The sequence below is a fragment of the Ochotona princeps genome, chromosome 10 (genome assembly GCF_030435755.1).
Source record: "Ochotona princeps isolate mOchPri1 chromosome 10, mOchPri1.hap1, whole genome shotgun sequence".
NCBI lineage: Eukaryota > Metazoa > Chordata > Mammalia > Lagomorpha > Ochotonidae > Ochotona > Ochotona princeps.
Window position 1 is genome coordinate 45,562,143 of NC_080841.1, and position 21,374 is coordinate 45,583,516.

At 37.7% G+C, this 21,374-nt stretch overlaps 1 protein-coding gene across 1 annotated transcript in view; it reads left to right on the forward strand.

Moving 5' to 3' along the window:
• Positions 1–21,374, forward strand: part of RYR2 (ryanodine receptor 2) — a 663,784-nt gene that overhangs the window by 448,856 nt on the left and 193,554 nt on the right. The window contains exons 36-41 of the mRNA XM_058669392.1: positions 2,301–2,527; positions 7,676–8,480; positions 10,313–10,513; positions 14,565–14,670; positions 17,162–17,305; positions 18,970–19,243. Of these exons, the coding sequence (XP_058525375.1) occupies positions 2,301–2,527; positions 7,676–8,480; positions 10,313–10,513; positions 14,565–14,670; positions 17,162–17,305; positions 18,970–19,243 (1,757 nt within the window). The remainder of the gene's footprint in view (positions 1–2,300; positions 2,528–7,675; positions 8,481–10,312; positions 10,514–14,564; positions 14,671–17,161; positions 17,306–18,969; positions 19,244–21,374) is intronic.

Genomic DNA, 21,374 nt, shown 5'->3' on the forward strand with positions numbered 1-21,374 from the left:
TGAGGTTTAAGTCCAGCCATCTAGTTGGGGAGGCCCCTAAGAAACATCCTGGAGTGACCTCAGACTTGATTTTTGTATGCACCAGGCAGAGTCTGGTTTGGTCTGTCACTTACACAGCCAACATGCATACCAGTCGATGTGGCTGCATGATCAGTTCTGCCCCTAGCCCCATTTCCTACAGGAACTGATGGGTGATTCAGCCCATCCAAGCCCAGACCTCCATAGGTCTCATCTTCATGCATACTAGTGGGTGCCACAGCCTAGTCAGGCTGATCCCTGATAACGTCCACTAGGCCCACCTCCATCCTTGGATCTTGCACGTGCTAGTGGCTACTGCATTACAGCCTGATGCAACTTGCAGCCAGTCCTGGCATTTGCCAGTGGGTGCTGCAGCCTACCCTGGCTGACCCATACCCATTCTGGCTCTCTTTCCTGCCAGTGGGTGTGGCAGCCTAGCTTAGCCTTGCCTTGCCTGCTCCCAGATGGGCCCACCCCCAGTGCCAACTCTCATGCTCACCAGTGGAAGCAACAGCGAGGAAGGGATTCCCTGAAGTTTCCACACTAGAACTGCTCCCATCCCCAGATCTTGTGCCTACCAGTGGATGCTTCAGCCCATTCTGAGATGATTCAACCCCAGTCTTGGTGTTTACCAACAGGTACCATAGTCTGAGTGAGCTTGGCCCACCCCCAGTCCCAGCTTTGTTGGCAGGTTCATCAGTGTAAAGCAGCCTAGTGTACCCCCAGCGCCCAGGTGAAGTGGTGAGTTGTGTGCTCCAGTGCAGCCTCGCCTGCATCCCATCCTGGCTCTTGTTCATTCCAGTGAGTGCTGTGGACTTGCCCAGACCAGCCTGTCCCAGACATGGTTCACACATATGCTGGCGGATGCTGCGACCCAGCCTGGCCTGGTCTGTCCTGCCCCCAGCCCTGGCGAAGGCTCACCAGTAGGCATTGCAGCCTAGCAGGGGAGTCCTCAGTGTTTTCTGTTAGTTCTTCTCCCAGTGCTGAATATTCTCAGTGCCCCCTAGCTCTAGCTTTTGCATGTACCATCAAGTCACAGGTGATGCTATTTTGCTCAACCCTTGTCTCCCACGTTGGGGATGCCTTGTCCTGACCCAGACTTGCCCTCCAGTTCCCCTTCTTTAAGCTGTTTCATCTCAGCTCCCTCGTCTACCTGCTAATGCAGTGGCCTAGTCCATGGAAGACCCCAAAAGTCTTTCCTCCATTGTTAAGCATGCCCTTAGTTGCTCCCACTCCAATACATCCCAGCCTCCCATCCCAGGGCATGCAGTACCCTGACTGGGAGCCTGGGTGGCGTATTCCAGTCTTATGTTCCCCACCTTCCCAACTTATTCTTTTTAAAGAAAGGATAGTAGTTGTGCTGGCACACTAGTAGTTAGCACAAAGCCAGCATTAACCAAGCCCAGAGTGCCCAGTAGTGTCATATTTACCTAGCACAGATTTACTAGTATTTTCGGTTCTTTATTTATAAGTACTCAATAAGAACGAAGAGCTAAGAACTAATTCAGAAGTCTTTATTATGGACAACTCAAAGTCACTATTCAACCCCTAGAAGAGCTTGTTGGAATTCAGAGGTGACATTTAACTTAATTTTTCAGTTGTGAAGTTGAGGTACCAGGAGCACAATAGCCTGTCTTTGTAGGTTGGCTCAGTAGACCTTGGACATACCTGTTACTTATGGTGTGTGAGCTTAGTCTTTGCCTTTATAAAATGGAACTTTAAAAAAGTGGTTTTCTTACTCTGAGATTAAACAGAAGAAATAAAAGATGGCTGGAGATGCATAAAGTGGGTGGATAATAAATGAATTATGTTACTTAATGCTTAATTGATTGTATTGGTAATTGGGCTTATCTATTTAGATATCTTTGATGTACAGGAAGTGGCTTAAGCTTGTGGGGTATGACAGAAAAAGAGCCAGTGGGTGTAAAAACATGTCCAACAGGCTCAGCAGTAGAAATTTCTAAAGATTTCCCAGGTTTTCCTGGTGCTGCAGCCTGTAAAGAAATATGAAAGATGTATGGTTTTGCTCAAATCTATTTACATTTCACATGTTCCACAGGGTATATGGAAACATCCTCAGACCAAAACTAGTTACTTACACAGAAGTTTCAGGTGTTTTTTTCTTTTAGGAGATTTTCAACCCAGTTTCTATAATCTGTTGTATTACTTTAACCCATAGAATGTCTTATTTCTGCGATCTCCGTCCATGAATTATAGACCTTAATCTATGAACCTCAAGAGATGTTACAACGTTTTGGCTTGTTTGTTTTCTCATCCCCTAGAATGTGATGCCTCTCTCAGCGGGATTATTCAAGAGTGAACACAAAAACCCCGTACCTCAGTGTCCCCCCCGTCTGCACGTGCAATTTCTGTCACATGTCCTCTGGAGCAGAATGCCCAACCAGTTTTTGAAGGTAGATGTTTCTCGAATAAGCGAACGCCAAGGTTGGCTGGTGCAGTGCTTGGATCCTCTGCAGTTCATGTCCCTTCACATCCCTGAGGAGAACAGGTCAGCCAACCCTCTGCACCCTTGAACAAATGCCTATTTGGTACAGTTACAGTTTGACTGCTCTTGTTAGGGTGCAGTGGTAGTGCTAGAGAAGCAAAATGAGGGTTAGAAAGATCTCATTTCTTTTTGCAGTGGGCTCATGATTCTATGTATTCCAAGTTTAAATTATTTATCAACCAATTTATTGTAGGAAAGAAATTATTACATTGCAGTTGAAGATGCCATGTGATATCAGATGGTATCCTTATTCACTTTTTAACGTAGAGTAACCACAGAAAATAAAAATAGTAAGGCAAGAGTAACTGCAGTCTGTGTAATGTAATATAAACCCATCAATATAAAGAATGGACTTGTAGCAATCACTTATTTCAGTGCTCTGTTTTACAGATTTGAAAACCCTGAGACTAAGAGGCATTAAGAAAGAAAACTCAAAATATCACATGTTCTTTTGGGTACAAGTATGTTTGTGCTTGAGGCAGTAATAATAATTCCCTGAAGCAAGTAAATATTCAAAGCTAACTCTACAATTTACAGATCTTCAATTTGATAGCTAATTAAGTTGTCGTTTTTCAGTTACAACACCTAGTTTAAGAAACTAAGTTTCTAAGTTTTAGGTGAAGATTTTTGACTTCAAATGCCAGAAAAAAATTATTCACAAACGTAGTGAACATGATTTTTCCAAAATATGTGGAACACGAATGAAAAAGTTTCATTTGAATGATTATAAAAATAAGGGTGGTAAAATAACCAAACCAGGGCTAAGATTGCCATCACTCTTTGCACTTGCCAGTTTGATTTCTAGCAAAGAAAACCTGATGAGTTTAAAAAACCCACAGACTAAAAGAGGAGCACAAACAATAGTTGAAATTAATTGTTTCTGCATGTTTCAATAACATAGCAAATCATTAGTACTTCAAATTTACCAGGATGCTAGATACATGCCAGTGCTTTGTTTCTTCTTAATATATATTGTGGTTTAAAATTTAATTTTCTGTATTTAACAAAGAGATAATTTCCCTCCTCAGCTGGATAATAAGCCTTCTAAAGGCAGGAATTGTGACTGTATCGCTTAGCATCTTATGAGCAGTGAACAGTACTTAATATCAGTACAGCTGAGGAATATATTAATGATACTGAAATATGGACAGAATTTCTCTGCTGGGTTGTTATTAACCTTTCATGGCAATTAAAAACAATAGCCTCAAAATGTCACAGGTTATCAAACACATGTTTACTTCTTGCTGGGGTCTTATGAATTACATATGTTTGACAGTTCTGGTCCAGGCTGGGTACAATAAGCATGTAACTTATTTGTCTTTTCAGCCTCAGGACTCAAGTTGATAGAGCAGGCCAGTCTTGGACATGAAGTCTTTTTTAAAATATTTTATTCAATTTTTTTTAAGATTTTATTATTATTGGAAAGCCGGATATACAGAGAGGAGGAGAGACAGAGAGGAAGATCTTCCATCCGATGTTTCACTCCCCAAGTGAGCCGCAACGGGCCGGTATGCGCCAATCCGAAGCCGGGACCAGGAACGTCTTCCAGGTCTCCCACACGGGTGCAGGGTCCCAAAGCTTTGGGCTGTCCTCAACTGCTTTCCCAGGCCACAAGCAGGGAGCTGGATGGGAAGTGGAGCTGCCGGGATTAGAACCGGCGCCCATATGGGATCCCGGGGCTTTCAAGGCGAGGACTTTAGCCGCTAGGCCACACTGCACCGGGCCCGTATTCAGTTTTTTTTTTATCAGAAAGTCAGATCTACAGAGAGGAGGAGAGGCAGAAAGGAAGATCTTCCCTCTGATGATTCACTTCTTAAGTGGCCACAATGGCCAGAGCTGAGCTGATCCAAAGCCAGGAGCCTGGAGCCTCTTCCAGGTCTCCCACATGGGTGCAGGGTCCCAAGGCCTTGGGCCGTCCTCGACTGCTTTCCCAGGCCACAAGCAGATTACTGCATGGGAAGAAGGGCCACTGGGATTAGAACTGGTGTCCACATGAGATCCTGGCACATGTGAGGTGAGGACTTTAGCCACTAGGCTACTGTGCTGGGCCCGACATGAAGCCTTCATAGCTGTGGAAAGATCTGCACCAGGGCCAAGAAAATTTCCAAGCCACTCAGAGTTCTGGCCAATACTATGTTCACTAATTAAATAACTAATAACTTTTTATTGGCTATAACAAGTTAATGCACAGGCCCAAATTAAGTAGGGTGAATAATGTTATTCCATCTGCAGAAAAGGAAGAGAAGAACATTTGAGAGCACTGATATATTTGACAGTGTAAGAGAGACAATGGGAGTTTTACATTGGATTGCTATTATATAAAACAGTGAGTTGTTCCTTACACTGAGTTTAAGCCATAGCAAGTATAAGCAATTCTGTAAAGAGTTAGTGCGAGAAAACAAGCTAAGTTAGTACCATAATCTACTTTGATTTTTCCTAATTTAAGTTTGAATATTGTAAGTGGTAAAGGCAGCATATCCTCCAGTCTTCTTTCCTTCATCCATCCTTCAAGTATGCAATTGTGCACCTTATTCTGATCCTGAGTTGAAAGTGCTGAACAAAGCAGCAATTACCCTTATCTATTTTGTGGTTGATAGGTAAAAGAGATATTTAAGAACAGAATATAATGTACTGAAATGTATTACAGGTAGTAGGTAGCAAGAATTAACTGATTGTACATATCAGCAACTTTCAGACTATAACATTGTTAATATGTTATTTCTAGCAAGCTATCTTGAGAGAAATTATGCAATTGATTAAATTGTTTTCTTCAGTAAGAATCTGGAGTTCTCTATTGCTGTGAAGAACAAAGTCTGTGAATTTTGATTACCATCCAAGTAGAGCAGTGGCATTAGAGTTCTCATGGGAGCTGGGCTAAGGCATGGGAATCGCCACCCACTTCAGTTTATGCGTGGGTTTATTACTTTACAAGGACTGGGTATTAGAAATTATGCCCAGTATTGAGTGATATTCTGGAGGCTCATGTGGTACATGGTGTAAATAATCTTTTGACTTTGCTTTGTAGTATTTGAAGTTTTCTGTAAGTTGGGAACTGAAGCTGGAGTGATTTGATCAAGTCATAGTGATTAGTAACAAGATGCCTATGATTAGAATGCTTATATATTATATGTAGACATGGGTAAAACTAAGGCGAGTGATACAAAATGATGTTGAATAATAAATCTTTATTCAATCCTGATGCGTATCAAGCACTGTTTCATGTGTAGGTGAAAAAGGAATAGTAGTACACAACATATTAAAATAAGCATGTGGAGTGAGTGGTTCGTATTTGTCTCTGTAAGTGACTTATTCTCACAAAAAACCACCTTAGCTAAATTGGTTAGCATAATATAGACATTTTAGTAGTAATCCATTATAACATGTATATTGATTAATTTCATGTTAATCCTTTAACATACATGGAGTGTCTTTGGATATCTAAAGTGGATTAATCTGCTCAGGATCCCAATACTAAAATGAGTGAATGCTAAAGTCCCTTGCATAAAATATCAGTAGTTTGCTTATAACCTGTGAACACCTTCTGCATATTTTAGATCATCTCTGTGTTACTCTTAATACATTGTAGAACCATGTGTTGTGTAGATAGTTATTTTATAGTATCATCTAGGGAAAAAGAAAAATTTCTGTAGATGTTCAGAACACACATTTGAAAAAAAATCATTATTTGAAAGGCAGAATTATCGAAAGAAAGAGGGAGGGAATGAGGGAGGGAAAGAGAGAAGAAAGAAGGGAGGGAAAGAAAGAGAAAAATTTTCTTATCTGCTGCCTCATTCCCTGAATGGCCACAACTGCTTGGACTTGATCAGACTGAAGCAGCTGCCCAGGACTTTATTGCAGTGTCTCACATGGAGGTGGGGACCCAAACACTCCAGCTACTTCTGCATCTTTCCCGAACACCTTGGCAGTGAACTGGATTAGAAGTGGAACAGGCTCAGCTCCAAGTGGGGTTTGTCTAGAATGCCAGCATTGTGTGAGCTTATCCCACTGCTCTGCAATGCTGCTCCAAATGTAATTTTTTAAAGAGTGTTTTCAATATGCCACTTGGAAGCTATAGATATGCAGGACTAGTTTTAGATGTAAATACTTGCTTTAGTGGAAGAAAGTATTGTCTCACCAAAGACATCAGTCCTCATAAATGATTGCCTCGTTTAATTATGCAGTTACTGAGTTTCTGCTTTTAATGCTATTGTATCATCCAGGAACAATCCTTGTAATTTTAATAGTTTTGAAAACATTACCACACCTAAAGAAACTATGTGTCCTAAAGCAAATGACTGCTTTAGCTGCTCCAGTCATGGTTCTGAGTGTGTGCGTATTTATTTTATGTATGAAAGAGACATGATAAATGGTAGAAGTATAATGATCTGAACTGCATAAATGATCTGATCACAGTATAAATTCTTACTTCAATACAAACTGAAGGGATGCTTTTCTTTTTCTGACTAGAAAATGTTATTATTAATGTTCATATGATGAGTTGCACATACTTGGTTGGAAATACAGACACCTCTGACAGGAGCTGCTGGCTCTCTGAGGGTTGCAAAAGTGGATAATATGTTAGAGGACTCAGTACTCTTTTCACTGACTTCTGATTAGTCTAATACCCCAATCATACAAGAGAGACAGGGCATCATAGCCTGAGGAAAATATTTCTGATTTCTTGGTTAGTTGCAAAATGAAATTTTAGGAGAGGAAAGAAAAAAAGCGTGGGACATGGGGTCAATATCATTATATTCATAGAACTGCAAAAATATAAAACAGATGGAAAAAAAATAGAAAGTGAAATTTATTATTTTCCAAAGAGTGTTCAAATTCTAGAAAGAGGAAAGTCCAAGGCTTAGGTTAAATTGGTCCTCTTTATTTAAAATGGTTCCCTTATCCTTGATACAATGGAGAATGACGGAACCAGTGGTTGGAAGCATTAAATATAAAATTTTGCATGGAAGAGAACTTGTGAAACATCTAGAAGTGGTTAAAACAATACAACCATTAAACACATCATAGGAAATTCAAAGAAGGTAGTATTTGTGTCCGTAATTGTTTAAAACTTATGATATACATAATTTCTCTATTATTTGGTATTTTCAATGTTCATATGTAATCTTGCTATCTCTGTCCTTCCTTATACAGATCTGTTGACATATTAGAGTTGACAGAGCAGGAGGAGTTGCTGAAATTTCATTATCACACACTCCGGCTCTATTCAGCTGTCTGTGCCCTTGGCAATCACCGGGTGGCCCATGCCCTGTGCAGCCATGTGGACGAACCTCAGCTGCTCTATGCTATCGAAAATAAGTACATGCCTGGTTTGCTGCGCACTGGCTACTATGACCTGCTCATTGACATCCACCTCAGCTCCTATGCCACTGCCAGGCTCATGATGAACAATGAGTTCATCGTTCCCATGACTGAGGAGACAAAGAGTATCACCCTTTTCCCTGATGAGAACAAAAAGCATGGCCTCCCAGGAATTGGCCTAAGCACTTCCCTCAGGCCACGGATGCAATTTTCCTCCCCTAGTTTTGTAAGCATTAATAATGAATGCTACCAGTACAGTCCAGAGTTTCCACTGGACATCTTGAAGGCCAAAACTATCCAGATGCTAACAGAAGCTGTTAAAGAGGGCAGTCTGCATGCCCGGGATCCAGTTGGGGGAACCACGGAATTCCTCTTTGTGCCTCTCATCAAGCTTTTTTATACACTGCTCATCATGGGCATCTTCCACAACGAGGACCTGAAGCACATCTTGCAGTTGATTGAGCCTAGTGTCTTTAAGGATGCTGCCACTCCAGAGGAGGAGGGTGATGCCCCGGAGGAAGAGTCCAGTGTGGAAGACTCAAAGCTAGAAGGAACAGGTGAAGAGGAAGCCAAAGGGGGTAAGAGACCCAAGGAAGGCCTGCTCCAAATGAAACTGCCAGAGCCTGTAAAATTGCAGGTAATCAGACAGAAAATGTTGCATCAGTTTCAGAATTGCTAGATATTAAGATATTGAAATGTAGCTTCCATATCCTCTTTCATTATTCCTCCTCCATCTGCTTCTCTCTTTCTCTTTCTGTCTCTTTCTCTGTGTAGCTTATTCTCTGTGTGACACCTTATTCTTTTCCTGCTCAGGTACTATCAATTTTCTTGTTTTTGCTGTTGTTTCTGTAGATGCATTTTATGTAAACTGTGCTGAGATGTTTGAAATACAACAAATACTTTTGTTCTTTATTTTTTACCTCCACTGTACCACTTGTTCAACACAGATGCCCTCATTCTCATATTTTAGTGTATCACTTCCCCATGACATGTTTCTAAGGTTGCAAAAGCAAAAGCATTGCTTGTCTTTGTGCTCATCCAAATGTTTGAAGGATCCTTTCTCAATCTCTGTGATACAGTAGATTGAATATGATGTTTGCAAATTTGTACTCTTCATTTCCACATTCATTAAACTCTTAACCATGTTTTTGTGCGAAGACAGGGAAGTAATCGTGTGGCTCCAGATGTCACAGTCTGCAGAAATGTGCACTTATTCACGTGTTTTTGTTAAAACACCTTATTGCTAATGTTATTGAATGCTAGGAAGGAAAAACAAATGAACTAGAAGAAAGAAACTTTCTCGGTAGGGGAAAGATGGAATTAAATTAATTAAGTGGAATTAAAATTTAAAATATCATAGCAAGTAGGGTACACCTTCCTTCCAAGTACCCAAGTTTGAGTTTCTGTATCCGGGTCATCTTCCTGATAATACATATCCTGGGATGCAGCAGGTGGTAGCTCATGTGCTTGGCTGGGGTGGGGGGAGCACTGTCACCCCCACAGGTGATCAGATCAGAATAATGGCTCCTGATTCCCTTCTGGCAAAGCCACAGCTGTTGAGGAATTTTGGAAATCAAACTAATTAATGGAAGAGCTCTGTCTCTTCCACATCATAGCACACCACCACACCTCAGCCTACCCCACCCTGCTTTTCAAATAAGTGAGTAAAAAATGTTTTTAAAAGAAGAAATTGATTTTATTGGTTTTTATTGATATTTATTTTGGCACAACTTTTTTGAATTCCAGTCATAGTTTTTTTTCATGCCATGTTTTGAGGACCTCACATAACGTTTTAAAAGTTCTCTTTGTTTCTACCTTGTTTTGATACCACAGTTGTTATTCAGTATGTATAAATGCTTTTAAACTTGGCAAAGCATTCTTTCATAGGCCTGTTTCTATCAAAGTATTATGTCAGTTAAAAATCCTTTTTGATTTATGATAATAATATTCTCAACTAACTGTTAAATGAATGTGTTCATCACTTATCTAACTTACATGGAGAGTCTGAACCTCTTGAATTGATGCAGTAACTCAGTGATAGCATTAAGAGTACTAGTATTTCTGTCTACATCTTGGTATTTTCTTCCTCCAGGTACCATTCTGTAATCCAGTTAAACTCATTTTGAGAAAAGAGTATTCTGGACTGTTATTAATAGCGAAATGTCTTCACACACACACACAAAAAAACCTCTCTAGCTGTATTCTCATTATATATCTTACTAGCTATGAAACTTCCTGCAAGTAAGTCCTGGGAAGTCAAGTGTCTATCGAAACAACACATGTTTGCCATTTTTGGCTTAGCCAAATTATGTTCCATCTGCTGGGATGGAATTGTCTACACAAAATCAAGATTCTGTTTATATGGGAGAATAGGCAACTAGGCACCTTTACAGCAGGTTGTGATTTGATGTGCATTAACTACCAAAGGGTTGTGGAATTAAAATCAGTATTTTAAAATCCTTTTCCTAGATGTGCCTATTGCTTCAATACCTCTGTGACTGCCAGGTCCGACACCGGATAGAAGCCATTGTAGCCTTTTCAGATGACTTTGTAGCTAAGCTCCAAGATAATCAACGCTTCCGATATAATGAAGTTATGCAAGCCTTAAACATGTCAGCTGCACTCACAGCCAGGAAAACAAAGGAATTTAGATCACCACCTCAGGAACAGGTAAGAGAATGAAATGAAAATTCTTTTTGACTTTGTTTATTCAGCATCTGTAAATCACAAAATTACATGTTACACATTTTTGTTTTATTGCATTTAGCTAATTTGATTTGGTTGATATTTTTAGTTTTATCTGAAGAGTATGTTTGCTTGATTTAAAAAAAGAGAGGGAGACTTGTTAAAATATCAAGGCTATTTCAGACTCTGTGAGAAGGCCATTGTACTGGAGTCTGGAGTTCTGCAAGAAGGAATAGTGTCCAGACAAAGATCAGTTTTCTTTGATTGTCATAATATTGCCCCCTCTATGAGGACTTCTTGAAGCCTGGGACTGAATTCTGTAGGCCTTCTCTTTGGTTCTTAGAAGGAAAAACAAAACTCTGTTACCTTGCTTGCTAAATATTGATCACACTGTGGTTCTTGGTTCCCTTGCTCACCTCCAAATCTAAGTCTTTTTAGGATATAGAAGAGGCAAGAGCACAAGTCTGAGTCACAGAACAAACTAATTTAATTAGACAGATTTTCTGGAATCTACTTTGGGATGGGACTTCTAATGTGGAAATTATCAGGATGCAGGGATGATGGTAACAGAAATTCAAAGGTGTCATCTTCAGTGTCTCACCATTTTCCTCTACTTCCAAGTTAGTTCAGAGTGAAGGCATATTAAGGACTAACAGGGGATTTACTGAAAGTACTTAGGAATGAATTGCATAATTTGTTATTTTTCACCATATTCTTTGTGGGAAGATATATGGAATTTTCTTATTGCCATAAACACCATTTGTTGAACAGAGAACAAGTCCAAATTTCACCTGATTAACTCAGTCAGTTAAGCTACTTTTGGGAGACTTCTTCTTCTAGAGGGATAGAGTGCCTGTGCTTTTCCCTATTTTTCCTTCTAAGTACAACTAAATCCCTGAAAAGTTTGCATAAGACATCAGAAGACTCTGCAAGACAGAAGAAAGGAGACTGGCATTGGAACTTGGGACCCCAGAAACAACATGGTGATGAGTTCCCTGGATTTTCTTTTTGCCTCATCTGTCACAGTCATGGAGCTACAGAAGTCGACAACTAGGAAATACCAACATTTATATACAAGAAAAAACCCAGTAAAACCCTGCTCTTTCTAGCCAAAGGACCAGGAAAAGGGCAGCTTGGCAAGACCAAAAGCTTTTAGAAAATGATGGTACTGTTTCAGCAAAAACGTATGAAACGATCCCCCAAAACAAAAAAAGCAATAGTAACAAAACACCGTGCCTTACCCTCACTAGCAAAGCCTGAGTTGGGAGCCTTGATTTCAGCATCACCAGGCTGTAAATAGTTGTATCAGCAGAGGAGGGAGCTGAGACATTGTTCCTTGCTGATCAGCACAAAGATCTGCCTCTTCTGAGTATCAGTAAAGTCCATGCAAGGAGAAGGAACTTTCAGCAAGAGTCCTATCGTTGTAAGTCTTGTGGGGAACTGAGGCTTCCAACTTTGCCCAGCAATCAGGCAGAGATTTCAGTTTAGAGCCTGGGCCCATGTCCTAAAGTCCAAACTGTTCATATCTTAATTTAAACCATTTATCAAACCAAGAAGAGGAAAAACTTCAATGAAGAAAACTAAAAAAAATGTACATCAACACTAATATCTCATTGTCAGAGATTTGAAGCATCTGTCATTAAATTGATTCAAAATGGAAAAGATACAGAACCTCTGCAAATAAGCAAAAGATGTAAAGGAGAACTTAATGAGAATTTTAGATCTGAAAATCAAATTAGCAGATTAAAATTTTAATTCACCCTGATGCAGGGTGGAGGTGGCAGAAGAAAGAATCGTGAACTGAAGAGAGAAGTGTAGGAACAACTTTGTCTAAGGAAGAAGACAAACAGGCTGAACAAAGAAGCAGAATCATAGGACCAACATGAGTATAGACAACTGTTGAACATCTCTAATGCTGAAGTCCAAAAAGATGTGAGGAAGAGGGAAACTGAAAATGTAAGTAACTGAAGAAATAATAGCTAACCAAGTTCAGCAAAAGAAAATGTGAAAGAAGATATACAAGACATATCATAGTCAAATTTCTGACCATCAAAGCCAAGAAACGTTTGAAGAGTTGTATCTTATGAATATGGGTGAAGTGATTTGAGTGACAGCCAATTTCCCATCAGAATTTCATGGAAAACAGAAGGAAATCACATTGTATTTTTCATCGAATGAAAGAAAAGAACTTCAGAGTTCTACAGGGGAAACAACTTCGGGAAAGAAGGGGAAAACAGGATGTTTTCAAATGAATGGATGTTATGGGAATTCAGCTGCAGCACACTTATCAAAATTGCTAAGAGAAGATGTATAGATTGAGAGAAAATGGAAGACAGATGGAGGAAATGTGGAAAATTAGAAGGGAATAACAGTGGGGAGTGTTAAACTGTGGGTAAATACAATGCTTTTTAATTTTTCCTCTGGAGATTTCCAAGTTATGTTTGACGGTTGAAGCAAAAATTTGCCTGATATGGGTCTTTGTGTATCAGAACTATAGAAGAAATATTTTAAAATGATATTATAAATAGAAGAATAAATAAATATAAAGGGAAGTAAAATTTACACCATGCTGGTAAAAGTCAATACTAGTAAACTCTGTGTTTGTGTGTGTGTGCGTATGTGTGTGTAGAGTATGTTTAATATGTAAGCAATTTCAGGTAATATTTAGAGCAGCCACAGAGAAAAAAAAAATAAATTGGAAAATGTCGTGGACAATCTAAATAGAATGCTCAAAATTTTCAAGTGGGAAAAAATAAATCAGAGAGCAAGTGAAAAGCAAGTAAAATGGTGATCTTAAGCAACATGAATAGTTACATTAGTATAAATTAAGATGCCAGCTAGAAGAAATTGGTAGAGTGTGCTTAAAGAACTTATCCCAACTATATGTTGTCTATAAGAAACTCACTTCAACTAAAATACTGATTGACAATGAAAGGATAATAAAAAATGTATTATGAAGAAATTGCTTAGTTGTAGTTTAGCAATATTTTGTTATTTTAAGAGAGAGAGAGAGAAGAGAGAGAGAGACTCTGTATCTTTATTTATTCCCGCCAAACCCACCAGCAGTGGGAACTGGGGCAGCCTGAAGGGAGAAGCCAGGTCCATCTGAGTCTCCTATATGGCTGACAGATCCAAAGCCTGTGAGTGTCATCTGCTGCCCCCAGGATGTGTTAGCAGGGAGCTGAATCAGAAGCAAAGGAGGAGCGATCCCAAGCACTAGCATAACACTTTGTGCCGCAGCACCCACCTAAGGAGAAATTTCGCATGAGTGACTTTGTCATATAAAGTAGACTTACAGTGGAGAAAATCACTAAAGAGACATTATGTGATGATAACTGGCCATTGATCAGAAAGACAGATACGTCTGTACTGATTAGTAGAGCATGAAAATGTGGGAAGCCCTAACTAATAGCTATGAAGGGATAAAAAAAAACACACACACACTTACCATTGGAGACTTCAACTGCCCTATAGTTCTAATTGGAAGAATATATATCTAGGCACAAAACTCAGTAAAAAATAGGAAAACTCAGCCCTATCATCAGCTTTGAGGTGAAGAAATTACTGGATATTGTTATTGTTTTGATCTTGATATGCTGGTTTTAATATTGTACAACTGTGGATTTTTCTTTTTTATTTGTAGCTGTGTCCTCACAAAGAATTTTAAAATGTAGAGTATAGGTAATTGTTAGAAGTAGAAATCTAAGAGAAGTCTAATAAAGTATTCTAAAAATAGTATTTAGATCACTTAGGTAATTCTAAAAGTGTATGAGTCTAATGTATTTTGGAATTGAGAAGGAAAAATCAATGTTACATGACTATTTTTCAGTCTGTGAAACTTGTATGGCTAGTTATTGTGTGGCAGTAGTTGTGTTAAGTGATAGACAATGCTTTGCTGCTAATTGAGCAATAAGTTATGAGTATTCAAAAGCAGATTTTGAGCATCTTTACTTTTATGATTCATGCTGTGCTATTTGTGAATTAACCTTTTCTTTCTCCCTCATTCTTCCTCTTTCTTGTTTCTTCAATTTTTCAGATAAATATGCTTCTCAATTTTAAAGATGACAAAAGTGAATGTCCATGTCCTGAAGAAATTCGTGACCAACTCTTAGATTTCCATGAAGATTTAATGACACATTGTGGTAAGGTGTTTGGCAGTTATAACTCTTATTCGATATATTTTAAAATCTACATTTACTGCTACAAAATTATATATATGCTCACAAATATACACAATATCTGCCATAAGAAATTTGTTATGGAAAAAGATTTGCCTCTGTGGTAGGTCAAGAGAAATAACAGGCAATAAAATGAAGAAGGTGACTGAAGTTCTTTCTCTATTTTGCTTAATAGTAGAGATCTGGGTAGGGTAGGGAAATGTACATGTGAGGTCACATGATTCTGGTAAAGAGGTTGAAAATTAGGTTGGCATAGCTATTGATACAAAATTTCAGCTATGCAGAGGGAATCAGTGTTAGAGATCTGCTACACCAACTGGGCCCATAATCACATTATTGTGATGTGAATCTTTAAGAGTAGATCTTATGTTAAGCATTGTTGTAACACAAAAAGAAAAGCATCAAAGAAGCACCTCTGTTTCTCAATTGAGGTGATAAATGCACTATATGCAGCATTTTTTATTTATCAATTGTACCTCAGTAGTACTTTACTGAAGGAACAAAATAATTTAGTCACAAATAGTCACAAAAAGGGACCACTTTTTAAGATTGCTGTAGAAAATTCGGCGTATATGTTTTAAAAGTAATGAATGACTAGGGAAATCTTGCACTGAAGCATGCATTAGTTACTCAAACCTAGAGACGATAATGTTCTGTCCCTTTGACCTAAGAACTTGAAAGATGAAATTAATTGAGTATTCTTGATATTAGAACTTTTTCTTTAGGGAATGTTTTAGATAAGTTCTGAGATTCAGTGAAAAAAAATAAACTAGCTCTGTTTTAAGTGGTATGTGTGAGAGTTTATGGATAATGAATTTTATGAAACAACTATTCACGGTTGTCTAAAATATTTTTGCTAAAAGCTAAAGTTTCTTGCTATGTTTAAGGAGAGTCTCATTTGAGGCATTAGGATAGATTTTTTAAAAATTGAAGAAAAGCCTTTATCACAGTAGAATGGTTCACACTAAAGCAAAAACAACAAATTCATGGTGATGTTTGAATGGAAGGTTCTTGAAATAATTTATACTCTTTGAAGTTTATGGGAACAATGCCATGAAGAAATCTCCCAGTTTGTTCCCCGCTGCTCTCCATGCAGGAAGAAAAAAAATTGAAAGCGATTGTCTCACCCACCTTCCCCCATGCCTTGGCCCTGCCCACCCAAGTCAGTAGTCCACAGGGATATACCTCCTTCTCAATTATGTAAATATCATAAAAAAATAAAATAAATTTACTATTAAGACAAAGAAGAAAAAGAAATGAATCAATGTGAGCCCAGTGCGATAGCTCAATGGTTAGATCATCACCTTGAATGTACTGGGATCCCATATGGGTGCTGGCTCATGTCCTGGCTGCTGTACTTTCTATATAGCTCCCTGCTTGTGGCCTGGGAAGCAGGGGAGGATGGCTCAAAACCTTGGGACCTCACACTTGTGTGGGAGACCTGTATGATGCTCTTGGCTCCTGGCTTTGAATCAGTTCAGCTCCGGCTGTTGTGGCCACTTGGGAAGTAAACCAGTGGATCTTTCTCTCTGTATCTCCTTCTCTCTGCAAATCCACATTTCTAATAAAGTAATAAATCTTTTAAAAAGAGAAATGGATAGATACTTTTTGGAGGGATAAGTTGATAATGAACATGAAGCCCACAGCCACCAACCATCCATATCAATTTGTAAGCGAAAAGTAATCTTTCAATGCCAGTATTGAAGACCACCAAACATTAACAGCAGAACCAATAGACAGTACCATAGACATTTCAATTGGTTCAGCACAATTCTGACTAAAAAATTAAGTGAAACAAAGTTTCTGTTCAGTGAATTCTAGAACTGTTGCAGCCAGATCAGCTACATTAAGAACAGAGTTTTAGAGTCTTTCAAACAATGGGATAAAGACGCTGGAGTATTGCTTTGGAGAGCTGTAATATGTAGATGAATGTGGCTTTAATAGTATGAGCCTGAAGACAAAGTAGTGGCTACCAAGAGGTGAAAGTAATCCACTCCAGGCAAGAGTGGACTGTTCACTTATGGACCTTTTCAGAAACATGAGAGGAGGATAAAGAGGCAGGGGTGGCCGGTTAGACAAGGCAAGGCTGCAGTTCTCGATAGATGATATGCAAGTAGAAATGCCAAAGTGTCAGGGCAAATAACAGATTTTTTTTCCTACTCTAAGAGTCTCTTTGGTCTGTGCTTGGTTTTTCTATTTTTTTTCCTGGTTGTTAATAGCACTGGAGACATTGAAACAGGGAAAAAGAAAAAGGAGAAAAAGAGGCTGAGAAGTGCATCTTACATTATTCATGGTAGTACTCACGACGTCTTGACTTAGTGCCGTGAAATGGTTTAGATGTTCCCCAAAAACAGGGATGGAAAAAGTTGCAGGACCTTAAAGTTGTTTTCCCCAATATATATATTTTTAAGATGAAATTTCTTGTTATGCTTACTCTGTCTTTATTTCACACTAGGAATTGAGTTGGATGAAGATGGGTCTCTGGATGGAAACAATGATTTAACAATTAGAGGACGTCTGCTTTCGTTGGTAGAAAAGGTGACTTACCTGAAGAAGAAACAAACGGAAAAACCAGTTGAAAGTGACTCCAAGAAGTCCTGTAAGCAGTGTGAAAGTGCACCAGCAAAATAATCCGACAGCTGCCATTTAATCACCCCTTGAACAAGAAGTGTACTTGGATGAACCTGTCAAGGATACTACTGAGTGCAAATTTCAGGAGATAGATTCTTAAGTAGATGCTGCTAACTCCCAGAAGTAAACAGCAGCATCTAGCAATGTTTTAAGTAATGTGTTGAAAAATAGCAGCAAAGAAAAGTAGATGGGCTTCCTAGAGAAATAAAAATGTAGTTATTTGACAGAAACTATACAGAGAAAAGATAAAGGAAGTGATATACCTTGTACATGAGAATATTATGTGAGCAGGTTTTAAATATGATTGAATCAAATGACTCCTTAAAATAAACAGATAATGGATCAAAGAATCTAGGTTCTAAAGTATTTTCTCAGTGTTAGGTATTTCTGGTACATCTGATCCTGTTGAACTAAGGGTATTGACTGCTATACCTTGAAATCAGATAAGCACTCTTGGGCATTCAGTCTCTTGAATAAACACACTATCTGAAGTAATCCAGAAGGGGACTGAGAGATCTAGCGTAGTTATTACCTCACTTGCACGACTTCATTGATTTTAAGAGGCATTGCTAGTATGTTAAGGGCTTTTATGACAAAAAAAAATAGTTACTAGAACTTTCACAGTCCTTTTGATATTATAACTTCCAGTGCAAAACCTTTATCTGTGCAGTTATTTCTAAATTGATTTTTGCCAAGTTGTAGTCAAATGAGTCAGTTTGTCTTGAAAGATCAGAGTTCACAGTTTATTCTGAATCACTTTCTGTTATTAAGAAGTTCATGTCTTAACCTATTAAAAGTGACAGCAGAGCATTGAGAAATATGTAGATAAATTGGTATTTTATCTACATGTTTTGTTTGGTTAAATTGGTAGCTTTGTTTTGACTTGGATGATACATAGTATAAAAATTTGCCTTGAAAGTTTCTAAAGTATTGATGATAGAAATTATATCTGTATATAGTATATCAGCCCTTCTTTGCTTTTGATAAATTTGCTATTTGGAGAGGTTTGGAAATTTATATTGCTTTTACATAAAACATTGCACATTATGTTTTAAACCACCTTCTATTTGTGAAATAACATATTATTTTAATCAAACCGTACAACTGAAATCTTTGGAGGACAGGTAGGTATATGACTATAGATACATGGATAACTCAGTGTGGTCACTGTTACAAATGTCTCAAGTCAGGAGACTATTAACTGAACAGGCCACTCTTTGAGTTTCTGTGACATAACTTCACAAGGATATGTGGAAGTAGAGCTATGGGAAGAAAAATAATGGAACAAAGGAAGTGAAAGTAGTAGAACATCTCATGTTAATTGTCATAATTTTAGGTATGTCAAGTGCAAATCTGAAATAGTTGTTACTTTGAAATAGCCAATTTAAGGTAAAATGGTTTTAGAGATGATTTATACATTTTTTTCTTACATGACCACAAGTGTTCTTTATCAAAGTATGGTTAATATTCAAATGAAGTTGATTTTCTGCCTGAAATACAGCTAACCACATCAATTCTGCTACAAATACAGAGAAGCGTTTGGGACCATGGAGTGTATAGACATGACATATTTAAGTGATGTGTCTTTTCTTTTTAATTGCCTTTTAAAAACTATCCACATTCACTTTGCAGCCACTCTTCAGCAGTTGATTTCTGAGACCATGGTTCGATGGGCTCAAGAGTCTGTCATAGAGGACCCTGAGTTGGTGAGAGCCATGTTTGTGCTACTTCATCGGCAGTATGATGGCATTGGGGGTCTGGTCCGGGCTCTTCCAAAGACCTATACTATTAATGGTGTCTCTGTGGAGGATACCATCAACCTGCTGGCATCTCTTGGTCAAATTCGCTCTCTGCTGAGTGTAAGAATGGGCAAAGAAGAAGAGAAGCTTATGATCCGTGGATTGGGGTAAATTATCTGTCTATTAGCAACCTGTGTACTATAAATTCTTTTTAGTTTTTGAGAGTGCAGTAGGTATGTTAATGCTGATATACTTTCTGGAGTATATTGCTATTAAATAGACTTTTTTCTCTAGAAATTGTTTTTAAGCTAAATAAGAAAATTGATCAATAACATAAGGTGATTTATTTCTCAGTTCATCACTATCACTAAGGTGGAATGAAACATAGCCATTATCTTAAAGAATCTTTAAATCTCTCAGTAATGTGTAGTCATACAACAGCATCAGACAATATAATCACATTAAAATCTAGTAAATGGAGGGAAAGCATCATCAGGAGAAAATGGTCAAGAACTTGCCTGTATCTGCCAAACTTTGGGAAAGGAAGGAGAAAGTGATGCCTCTTTGGAGGATCCAATGTCAAAGACTCTTTCTTCTATGTGATTTTGAATTACAGGTCATATTTCAAATGGAAGAGTGAGGACAAAGTGTTGCAGAGCATTTAATTACGTCCTCTCATTGAACAACCTTATGAAGTTTTGATTTTAAAGGATATTCTGTAAGGAATAAAGATATTCCAGAGGGAAAAGATTCCTGTATGAGTTTCACTGCATAAACTAGTGTTTTCTATATGTGTAATTCAATCATTGTTAAGTTTTTCTAGCTTGGGATTATGAAATAAAATCAAGATAGAAAAATGTAGAAGTGATGTTCACTAGAAAAATGAAGATAACTTGGTAGGTAGAGTTTACAAATTGAAGAAAAAACGTTATTAGGATTAAAAACAGCTAATGTAATTATATAAATCAGGCACGAGAGCATGTAATAAAAGTTGTTGTATTAATAACACAGCACAAATAAGCCCTAAAAGTGATCAAATAAATCCAGTTCATTGATTGAGAGTAAAACTAATGAAATTGAGGAAAACTTCCTTTTTGGACAGAGCTAAAATCCTGAGGAAAAAGGCAAGAATATAAATGTACAGTTTGTTTGCTTTGCTTATATGTTTGAACTCAGATAGTAATAGCAATCATGAACTTTTGAAGTGTGTAAAGTTATAAAATTCTGCCATATGAATAAGTTCTAAGCTTATGATAATATTTTCATTTGACCTAAAGAAAGAGAAAACAAAAGCCTATTTGAAGAAAGGAAGTATTATCTTTATTTATAAATATGTGAGCATGGGTCTTGCTGAGTACGAATACTTAACTTAAAGCAGTATATTATAAGAAATCATTATAACCAACTAGAAAATTAAAACTCATTCAGGGAATAGAGATAATTTTCTTCTTTTGTAAACTCACAATAGTAATTTTGAATCATTAACAAATGAATCACTCATTAGTGACCAGACTCAAAATGATATGAGATTTTAGTATTATAAATATTTTATACAGAGGAATTGCTTAGTACACGCCAGCCTATCTACTGAGTGGTTGAAGCATAAATACATTTTCTTTAAAAGTAAAAACAAAGTTTCCAAATTAAAGTAACTCCATTCAAAAAGATTTTTATTAAATTTAAATCTGTGAATTGCAAGTTGAAAGTTTGTTGCCAAGTCTGATACGTCCTGTTTGAAAAAGAAAAGGTGCCTTTGTTCACCCTGCAGGAAATAAGAGACTTTTGTTGGTACTTGGCTCCAAAGTTTTTTCATTTGTGCTGTTATAAAACTTTCATGTTATTAAACTTTCATGAGATAGTGCAAGTGACTAAAATTTTATGACTAAATGTGAGCGATTCAATTAGGACATCAGGTCTGAGCAGAAGATTTCCAGTTTTCTCGTAGGTTGTGTATTATTTTCTTGGTATTCCTCTGACAAAATTTCTTATACCAAAGATAGCACTGATTTGATTTATTTAAAAATAAAAGTCAGCAGGAATCTATTTGGAGTGACAAATGCATCTTACTGAATATTCTTAGAAATATTTTGATACATTACAATTATACAGTGATGATCTGAAGCATTTAAGTTACTATCCACTGTTTCCTTAAATTGAATGTACGTTTTAATGAATTGAATTATTTGAACTTGGACTTAACGCATAGTTGTTTTATGTTGGAGAATATGTATACTTTAAAGCATTTCCACAGAAGAAGAATATAATAGGAAATTCCACTACAGCACATTTTCATATATG